The sequence below is a fragment of the Lycium ferocissimum genome, chromosome 2 (genome assembly GCF_029784015.1).
Source record: "Lycium ferocissimum isolate CSIRO_LF1 chromosome 2, AGI_CSIRO_Lferr_CH_V1, whole genome shotgun sequence".
NCBI classification, from domain to species: domain Eukaryota; kingdom Viridiplantae; phylum Streptophyta; class Magnoliopsida; order Solanales; family Solanaceae; genus Lycium; species Lycium ferocissimum.
In genome coordinates, this window is record NC_081343.1 from 30,985,575 (window position 1) to 30,995,973 (window position 10,399).

Sequence of the window (10,399 nt, forward strand, 5' to 3'; positions counted from 1 at the left end):
CGGAATTAATTAATCCAAGATTTGTTAGCACCTCCACGACCCAGCAGCCCACTTCAGATGATCAGGTCCACTATGACCCGGGCCCAACTTAGAATTCTTGCACATTTTACATTTGAGTTTTAGTTCTAATTTTTGTATAAGTTTAATAGACTAAGTTGACTAAGTCAAGTGAACAGAAAAACACAATAAGAGAATTTTCCCTTTCTTCTCTCTATCTCTCTTTCATACGATTAAACTTAGGGTTAGTGATGTCTTCTTCTTATCTTGTATATTTTGCAATCCAACATGGTATCAGAGCTTAGATTAAGCTAGCTCTCATCTTCTGCAATTGAACGATCCTAGCCTTGATAGTTTTTTTTTGTTGTGATTTACGAGTTCCCTTCATCTAGGGTTTGTGAAAATTTGGTGGCTTTCTATTTTTCTTCAATTCAAAGCTCAATCGAGTGTGTTACAAGCTAGATTTGGTTGAAAATTGTTGATTACGCTGTTTTTTTTTATTACAAACAAGGCCTTACTTCTTAAGGTTTGCGAAGAAGACCGGTAAATTCTCTCCATTTTCACCCTAATTTTGATTTTTGTTGAGGCGACCAGTTCGTTTTGTGATTCTGTTGAGGCTACCAGTTCGCAGTATTGTATCGATAGTTGTATTGTTGGTGATTGAGCTGTGTTGTCGTCTTTTACATTGTATACGATGAGTAGTTCACCAGCTAAATTCTCTGAGGCTGTGCGAAATGTTACTACTACTTCGACTCCGACTGCTGGTTTTACACCTTTCACTGTTGAAACCTCACATCCTTTCTATATTCACCCATCAGATAACCCTAGTTGCCCTCTAGTTTCACCTGCATTCGATGGACATGATTTTGTTATGTGGCGCAGAAACATGCTTGTCTCACTTTCTGCTAAAAATAAATTGGGGGTAATCACGGGTAGAAACCCTAAACCAGAGGCTGAATCACCATATTACTCTGCTTGGAAAAGGTGCAATGACATGCTTATTGCTTGGATAACAAATTCACTGACTAGAGACATAGCAATCACCCTTATAGGATATGCCACTACTAAGGACATCTGGGTTGACCTCAATGATAGATTTGGTCAATCATATGGGTCCAAATACATCCAAATTCAGAGAGAAATTAGTGCCATTGGTCAGGGTTCATCAGACATAGCAACATATTTCACTAGGATGAGAGGTCTGTGGGATGAGTTACATGTTGCATATGTGGGGCCACCATGCACATATGGTGCTCTTCCAAAACTGCTAGAGGATCAACAATTATTTCAGTTCTTAAGTGGACTGAATGAATCTTATTCGTCTTGCAAAAATAACATTCTCACGATGTATCCAATGCCTTCCATTAGCAAAGCTTACTCAACGCTACAACATGATGAACATCAGAAAGAGAGTTCATCTCATGTCCCTAATTTCTCAGATGGATCCAATTCATTCTCAGCTTCAGTTAGTCAGGGGTACAACAGGCAGTCTTTTCCTCAATGGGTCAATTTTGATCCAAAGAAACCAACTTCTACCCCTAATGGTTCCTTGTTTTGCAAATACTGAAAAAAGACTAACCACACTATTGAGAAGTTCTATAGGTTACATGGCTATCCTCCAAATTACAAGTTTACTAAGAATAAGAGAGGGTCAGCGTCTTGTGTTCAAGGCTCACCTGCGAATTCTCTTGATCTTGGTAGTTCAACAGTTACTGCCAACTCAGGTCCCATTCTTGCTGGTTTCACTAGGGAACAATCTCAACAAATAATTAACCTTATGCAGCACTCTCACATAAGTTCATAACGACATTCTAGTCCCATTCATTCTGATGCTTTCACTGGTGATGATCTTTGCATTTGCCAGTTTTGCAGGTGTGTTCTGTTCTATAGTGAGTAGTCCTGATTTTCATGTTTGTGGTTTCATCACATATTATATTCAGACTCTTGGATTTTAGACTCAGGTGCAACAAATCACATGACACCCTACAAACACTTTCTTCACAATTTAAAATCTTTGCCCAAACCTTTTCTGATCACTTTACCCAATGGATACAAGGTTAAAGTAACCTCAACTGGTTCCTTTCAGTTGAGAATTGATATTATTTTACACAATGTTCTTCTTGTGCCTTCATGTCATTTTAATTTGATATCTATTCATCAATTGATTGTCCAACTTGATTGCATAGCAATCCTAACTACATTTGCCTGTTTTCTACATGCCCCTTCTCTGAAGAGGCCACTGGAAATTGGTAGAGCTGCTAAAGGATTGTATTTCCACCATCATCCAGTCTCCACACCATCAATTTTTCTTTATAATTCTGTTTTCAATAATTCTACTTCTGTTAATGTGTGTAGTTCTACTGTTTCTTCTCAAGCTACAGTTACAAATGTATTGCCCAGTGTTTCTTGTAACCCCATTTATGATATAAATAAAGCTAATTTGTTTTGACACCAAAGATTAGGTCATATGCCCTTTCATAAAATGAAGTCTATTCCAGATTTATCTGCTAAACTGCCTCCTAAACAATCTTTTTTATGTTCTATTTGCCCAATGGCTAGACAGCAGAGACTACGTTTCTTTGATAGTTCCATTAAGTCCACATCTCCTTTTCAATTAGTGCATATTGATATTTGGGGTCCATACTATACTAGAACATACAATGGATTTAGATACTTCTTAACTCTTGTTGATGATTATTCTAGGGCTACATGGACACACTAGTTGTCTTGTAAAAGTAATGCCCTTTCAGTTTTAAAAGTCTTTGTTGTTATGGTCAAATTCCATTTTCAAACTCATGTTCTTTGCCTATGTTATGGTCATGTCAAGCCTTCTTTTCCATGGTATATTACACTAAAAATCCCTCATGGGGTGTTGAGGAGGAAACACAAACACTTACTTAAGGTTTCCAAGGAATTCTTATTTCAGTCCCATCTTCCTTTGAAATACTGGGGGGAATGAATACTTACTACTACTTATCTTATCAATAGGTTTCCCTTCACTACCTTGTCCAATTACTTGTCTCCTTATGAAGTATTACATCACAAACCCTTCTTTTCCTAAAAATACCAATGGTATATTACTCCACGTAGGAGAGATAAACTTCCATTGGACTTTCAAGTTCGTGGTAGTTTGATGTGTTTTATGTGTTGTGCAGGTATTTTGAAGTTAGAATGCTCGGAAAGCAAAAAAACGAGGAAAATAGGCAATCTGTTCTGATAAGCATAAGGACGGACCGTCAACATGCTCGACGGCCCGTCAAATCGCCTCGTCAAAAAGTTCCTGCGAAGTAACAAAAACATCAAAGCATACTCAGATCGTCGACTTGCACCGTCGACATGATCGACGGTCCGTCGAAGTGCTTCGACGGTGGAATTCCTGCAGGGTGATAAAAGTGTACTCAGATCGTCGAGTTGGTCGTCGAGCATGTCGACGACCGTCGAAGTGCAAAGACGACCCGTCGAAGTGCTAGCCGAGATGGAACAGGACTGGGATTGATTATTTCGAGTTTTAACTTGTATAAATACCTGTTTAGGTTTTATTTTTCAGACATCTGGAGTTTTAGACTTGTAGTAATTACTTTTGAGTTATTCTTGCTTTTGAAGACTTCCAGACAATTACATTCATTACTTTCAAGTTTTATTCGTAAGTTCAATACAATAATTCAATTATGCAATCTTCAATCTTTTATTGTTTTCTTGTTGCCATGAGTAGCTAAACACCTTTACTAAGGTTGTGAACCCAAGGATGGGTGTTTTGTGATTGGGGATCGTGAAAGATATACGCATAATGGATTGTTAGGGTTTATTTGTTCTTCGTATTCATCATATAGTTAGTGGTTGCAAACATTAGCTCACGCCATAAACTTTAGTTTATTTGGGAAAATAGCTAGGGTTAGGTAAGAACAAATAACAAGAACTCAGGGCTTTAAACCTTGTTTAATAAATTCACTTAGGAATAAGAGGAATTTACTTGGCATAATTAACCGTTCTTCATGCATACTTTCTTATCTTTGGAAAAAGCATAGAAAGAAATAATCTTTTCTTATTGGGAAATAGTTTAGATTCACATAGAGGTTAAGTGCATCCATACAAATAGTCCATTAGAAGTATATCAAGATCGAGACCCATGATCATACACTTTATCTGACGGGGACACAACCTTGGTTCTTTTTACCCATATATTTACAACTTTAAATTTTCAGTCACTTTAAATTAGTCCACAAACCAAATCAATTATAAAACCCTTTTCTGGAATACACCAGGACCACAAGATTAGTATAATACTTGTTTAGTAAACTTTTCACACCATATTCTCTGTGGGATTCGACCCCAACCTCGTTGGGTTACTATATTTGACAACGTCCGCGTTATACCATTAATAGGTGTAATTTGAGCGTATCAAATTTTGGCGCCATTGCCAGGGAATACGGTTTTGAAATTACTAAATAGTGTTTACTCTTCTTAAAGTCTTTGTCATATTCCAACACACCTCGTTTGCTACCTTGTAAACCAGGTGATCATGGCCAACAACGAACTTCCAGTCGAGAATGTTTTTGCTGATGAACCAGAAGCAGATGAAGACTTTGCATCTGCAATCGTTCATCCGAGGGTGACTGCTACTACTATCAAGTTTGACAATTCCCTCTATCATATGCTCAAACAAGAGGGATACTTTCGGAATGCAGTCGATGATGACCCTCACCAACATATAACAAACTTTCTGGATGTGTGCTCTCAGCATATCCAACGGGGTGTGACTCAAGAAGCAGTCCGGCTGAAACTCTTCAAATATTCGTTAGCCGGAGAAGCAAGAAAATGGTTCACAAAGCTGCCCCGGAACTCTATTGCTACATGGGAAGAGATGGTCAGAGTTTTTCTCAGGAAGTGGTACCCCCCGAGTAAAAGGGCTGAAATTCGTGATCAGATTTACGAATTCAAACAACGTAATGGGGAACAACTTTTTGAAGCTTGGGAGAGGTACAAGGAATATTTGGATAGGAGTCCAAACCATGGTTTTCCAGAACAGATTTTGAAGGAGAAGTTTTACAGAGGTTTGGATCCTATGACCCAAGCAATAGCCAATAATGCTGCCAGCGGGTGTTTCATGAATAAGTCCTATGCTACTATTACTGATATACTTAACCGATTGACTACCCACAGCCAAGCATGGCATTCAAGTAATTCTGATGGACTATCACTTGGAACACCGTTGATTCAAAACATTGTGAAAGATAGCCAGGAAACGCAGCAGACATTGGCACAATTGGCCACTAGTCTCTCTTTACTAACAAAGAGGCTTGATGAGAAAGAAGCGAAGAAGGTAAATGTTTGTGAAGATATCTCAGGCATGCCGCCTGGCATGTACCAAGTCCATGAGGGTCCATATCAAGAGGGCCCCCCTCCGCAAGTTGAGAATGTTCAGTATGCAGATTACATAGCGAAGGGGGAGATTCCCGGGCCAATTCAGAGATACTGGCGACCCCAACAAGGGCAGGGGTCATACAATCAAGGGAACTATAACAACAACCAAGGGAACTACAACAACAACTATGGTGGACCGAACCAAGGGAGATATATAACAACAATAACGAAAATTTTGGGAACGAGAAAGTTCCAACCCTTACATTCCACCAAAAGGGCAATCTAATGATCAAGGTAGTTCGAGGTTGGAGTCAATGCTTGAAAAAGTGTTGGCAAGTCAGACAAACACTGAAAAGACATTATCGGGCTATCAGAGACGGTGGTCTCTCATTCAGCTGCTATTCAGAATCTTGAACAGCAGATGCGTGATCTTTCTAGAGAACAGCATCCTGCTAGAAAAGGAGGGCTTCCTAGTGATACTATTCCAAACCCGAAGAATGGTGGGGGAGTGGAACGTACTTTTGCTATTAGCACAAGGAGTGGTAAAATACTTCAAGGTGCTGACAAGAATGTGGTTGATCTAGAACCTATTATTGAGGAAGAAGAGGTGCGTTCTGAAGTGCCTATTATTGATGAGGAAGTCCAAGGTAAAGAAAAAGTTGCTGATATTCCAGAAGTTGCTGCTGATACAGGGAAACACACGATAAAAGGGGCTCTTCGCCCTTTGACTCAGATGTACAAAGCAAAGCCTCCCTTTCCTCAGAGGTTGGCAAAGAAGAATGATGATGCTAAGTGTCGAAAGTTCTATGATCGGTTGAAGCGATTAACAGTGAATTTTCCATTCTTAGATGTTGTCAAAGAGATGCCCGGATTTGCTAAGTTTGTGAAAGACCTGCTTACAAAGAAAAGGTCTGTTCAACATGAGATAGTGAATTTAACTCATCGAGTGAGTTCAATTATTGCTTCCACCACATTTCAGAAGAAGGGAGACCCAGGGGCGTTCACTATTCCGTGCAATATTGGGCTTCATGCATTCGCCCGTGCTCTGTGTGATAATGGGGCGAGTATTAACTTGATGCCCCTTGCTATTTTCAAACAATCTGGATTGGGGACCCCTAGACCGACTTCTATGCGACTACAGATGGCAGACAGATCTATCAAGAAGCCAATTGGAGTCATAGATGATGTGTTGGTGCAAGTGGGTAAGTTCATGTTGCCTGCTGATTTCGTGATTCTGGATTGTGCGGTGGATAGAGATATTCCCATTATCTTGGGAAGACCGTTCCTTGCTACGGGAAGAGCGCTTATGGACTCTGAAAAGAATGAAATTAAGTTCCGAGTGAATGATGAAGAAGTAACTTTCCAAGCAAGCAAGGGGATGAAGTTGCCAAGCGCTTATGAGAGTATCTCGGTTATTGATTCGTTTGATGGGATTGATGATGTTGTTGAACATAAAATGGAAGAAGAAAGTTTGGGAGAAGCTCTCGCTGCAGTTCTGATAAATTTTGATGCTTCTGATATGGAGGGCTACGTGGAAACTATAAACGCGCTTGAGGGTCGAGGTTCTTACACTTATCACCCAAGAAAGCTTGATCTTGATCTTGCAAATAGAACTACTCCACCAGCTAAGCCTTCTATTGTCGAGCCTCCAAAGCTTGAGCTTAAGCAGCTCAGCTCCCAGTACACTTGGGAAATGAGTTCCTTGGTCCGAACAAGACATTGCCAGTGATCATTTCAGCATTATTGACTGAGGAACAGATTGAGCGTTTAGTGGAGATTTTGCGCGAGTACAGACGTGCTATTGGTTGGACCATAGCAGACATTCGGGGTATTCCTTCTGGCATCTGTGAGCATAAAATTCAGCTAGAGGAGGACAGCAAGCTGAGTGTTGAGCATCAACGGAGATTGTACCAGAACATGCAAGAGGTCGTGAAAAAGGAGATCATAAAGGGGTTAGACGCTGGGGTAGTGTATCCGATTGCAGACAGCAAGTGGGTAAGTCCTGTTCAATGTGTACCAAAGAAAGGAGGTATCACTGTGGTGCCTAATGCAAAGAATGAGCTAATTCCCACTCGTACAGTTACTGGGTGGCGTGTTTGCATGGATTATAGGAAGCTGAATACTGCCACGTGTAAAGACCATTTTCCCATGCCTTTCATCGATCAGATGCTGGATAGGCTGGCTGGGAGGTCTTACTATTGCTTCCTAGATGGATACTCGGGCTATAATCAGATAAACATTGCCTTGGAAGATCAAGAGAAGACGACTTTTACTTGTCCTTATGGGACGTTTGCGTTCAGCCGAATGCCCTTTGGGTTGTGTAATGCACCAGCCACTTTTCAGAGGTGCATGATGTCGATCTTTTCTGACATGGTAGAGGACTTCTTGGAGGTATTTATGGATGATTTCTCTATTGTTGGTGATTCGTTTGATGATTGTCTTGACCATCTGGGTCAAGTGTTGAAAAGATGTGAGGAGACGAATCTCGTGCTAAATTGGGAGAAGTGCCACTTTATGGTGAAGGAAGGGATCGTCCTCGGTCACAAAATCTCTGAAAAGGGAATTGAGGTCGATCAAGCGAAGATAGATGTGATTGCGAAACTTCCTCCACCCATCTCAGTCAAAGGTGTCCGAAGTTTCTTAGGACATGTTGGGTTCTACAGGCGCTTCATCAAGGATTTCTCCAAGATTGCTAACCCGATGTGCAAGCTTCTTGAAAAAGAGGCTAAGTTTGTGTTTGATGACAAGTGCCGAAAGGCGTTTGATGAATTAAAGGAGCGCCTCACTACTGCTCCTGTGATTGTTACTCCGGATTGGTCCTTACCTTTTGAGCTGATGTGTGATGCTAGTGGGTTTGCAATAGGTGTTGTGCTTGGTCAGAGGCACAATAAAATTATGCACCCGATCTACTATGCTAGTAGGACACTTAATGCGGCGCAGATGAACTACACGGTGACCGAGCAAGAACTGCTTGCAATAGTTTATGCTTTTGAGAAGTTTCGGTCCTATTTGCTGGGGTCCAAGGTTGTGGTGTACACCGACCATGCTGCGTTGAGATATTTGATGGCAAAGAAGGAAGCTAAGCCACGACTGATTCGTTGGGTCCTTTTGTTACAAGAGTTTGATTTCGAAGTAAAAGATCGAAAGGGGTCCGAAAATCAGGTCGCAGATCATCTCTCTAGACTTGAAGAAACTGGGGTGCCAGCAGAAGAACTTGACATTGAAGATGCGTTTCCAGATGAGCAAGTTTTGGCGGTGTCTATGCAGGTGGCACCTTGGTTTGCCGATTTTGCTAACTACTTGGTGACTGGTGTCATTCCCGACGAGATAAAATCGTATCAGAAAAAGAAGTTTTTGCGGGATGTTCGTCAGTACTATTGGGATGAACCATACTTATTCAGAACTTGCGCTGATAACATTATTCGGCGTTGTGTCCCAGAGAGTGAGGTATTGGAAATTTTGAAGGCTTGCCACGACTCTCCGGTTGGGGGACATCATAGTGGTACGAGGACTGCTGCCAAGGTTCTCGAATGTGGTTATTATTGGCCTACTCTTTTTCATGATGCCAATCTGATGGTGCGTTCTTGTGATCAATGCCAAAGGCAAGGGAATATTGGTAGGAGGCAAGAGATGCCTATGAACTTTGTAATGGAGGTTGAAGTGTTCGATGTTTGGGGAATTGATTTTATGGGTCCCTTTGTAAGCTCTTGTGGCATGAAATACATCTTGGTGGCTGTTGATTATGTCTCCAAATGGGTAGAAGCGGTGGCTTTACCTAATAATGAAGCCAAGAGTGTCATGGGATTCTTGAAAAAGAACATATTTACTCGTTTTGGTACCCCAAGGGCAATAATCAGTGATGGTGGTTCTCACTTTTGCAATAAAGCCTTTGCGGGATTGATGGAGAAGTATGGAGTCAAGCATAGGGTGGCAACCCCGTATCATCCTCAGACAAGCGGGCAAGTTGAAGTCTCTAATCGGGAGATAAAGAGTATTTTAGCAAAGACGGTGAATGCAATAGGGCTGATTGGGCCCGCAAGCTCGATGATGCTCTATGGGCTTACCAGTTGCCTTCAAGACTCCGATTGGGACTTCACCCTTCAAGCTAGTTTTCGGGAAGGCATGTCACCTGCCAGTTGAACTTGAACATAAGGCCATGTGGGCCTTGAAGAAATTGAACATGAATTGGGAAGAAGCGACCAAACTCAGGTTGTTTCAGCTCAATGAGATGGATGAGTTCCGCTATCAGGCATATGAAAGTGCAGCGCTATACAAAGAGAGAATGAAGCAGTATCATGACAAGAAAATCCTGAAGCGGGAATTCTACAAGGGTGACCCCGTCTTGCTGTTTAATTCTAGATTGAAGCTGCTTCCGGGCAAATTGAAATCACGGTGGTCAGGTCCCTTTGAAGTGGTAAGTGTCTCACCCCATGGAGCTATTGAATTGAAGTCCGAAGACGGAACTCGGACATTTAAGGTGAACGGGCAGAGGGTGAAGCACTACCATGGTACGATTGACGGAGATAGAGTTGTGGACCGATATCGGTTGAAGCACCTTGGGACGAATGCTGAAGCGGCGAGTCCCGACCAAGAGTAAACTGATAACACCGTCGTGCTGCGACGTTAAATTAAGCGCTTCTTGGGAGGCAACCCAAGTTTAAAATTCTGTAATTTTGTTTTTGTAGGTTTTAGATTTTTTTTTTTTAGGTGTCGAGAGCGCAGGAACTGAAACTCGAAAAAACCAGCAAAGTTACACCAGAGCACAAAGACGGGCCGTCGACATGTCGACGGACCGTCAATGTACAATGACGGTATGCAGAGCTGAGATTCTGAGGATTAGAAATTGCTCATCTGCAGGTAAGTAAATCGACGAGCATGTCGACGGACCGTCGACACGTTCGACGACGCCGTCGAAGTGCTCGTCAATAGGTAAGCTCTTTTCTTTAATTTTTTTGTCGTCTTTACGCTTTGACGAGTCGTCGACATGTCGACGACTCGTCCAAAAACTTCAAAAAAAAAAAAAACAGGCCAACAGTGGGTT

At 41.5% G+C, this 10,399-nt stretch overlaps 2 protein-coding genes across 2 annotated transcripts; both read left to right on the forward strand.

Moving 5' to 3' along the window:
- The first annotated feature begins 691 nt into the window (after positions 1-691).
- Positions 692-2,446, forward strand: LOC132047505 (uncharacterized). Its single transcript, XM_059438541.1, has 4 exons — positions 692-1,548; positions 1,600-1,736; positions 1,862-1,869; positions 2,084-2,446. Exons 1-4 carry the CDS (start codon positions 692-694, stop codon positions 2,444-2,446), a joined length of 1,365 nt encoding a protein of 454 aa, XP_059294524.1.
- Positions 2,447-9,538: 7,092 nt separating this feature from the next.
- LOC132047506 (uncharacterized) lies at positions 9,539-9,955 on the forward strand. The gene has a single exon (XM_059438542.1). It carries the CDS (start codon positions 9,539-9,541, stop codon positions 9,953-9,955), a length of 417 nt encoding a protein of 138 aa, XP_059294525.1.
- Positions 9,956-10,399: the final 444 nt, after the last annotated feature.

Bases quoted from the DNA above. Each gene is read 5' to 3' on its own strand.
- LOC132047505 (XM_059438541.1), top strand. From the start codon at position 692: ATGAGTAGTTCACCAGCTAAATTCTCTGAGGCTGTGCGAAATGTTACT. The intron at 1,549-1,599 runs GTTTTGCAAATA...GAAGTTCTATAG, and splicing joins TCTACCCCTAATGGTTCCTT to GTTACATGGCTATCCTCCAA.
- LOC132047506 (XM_059438542.1), top strand. From the start codon at position 9,539: ATGAATTGGGAAGAAGCGACCAAACTCAGGTTGTTTCAGCTCAATGAG.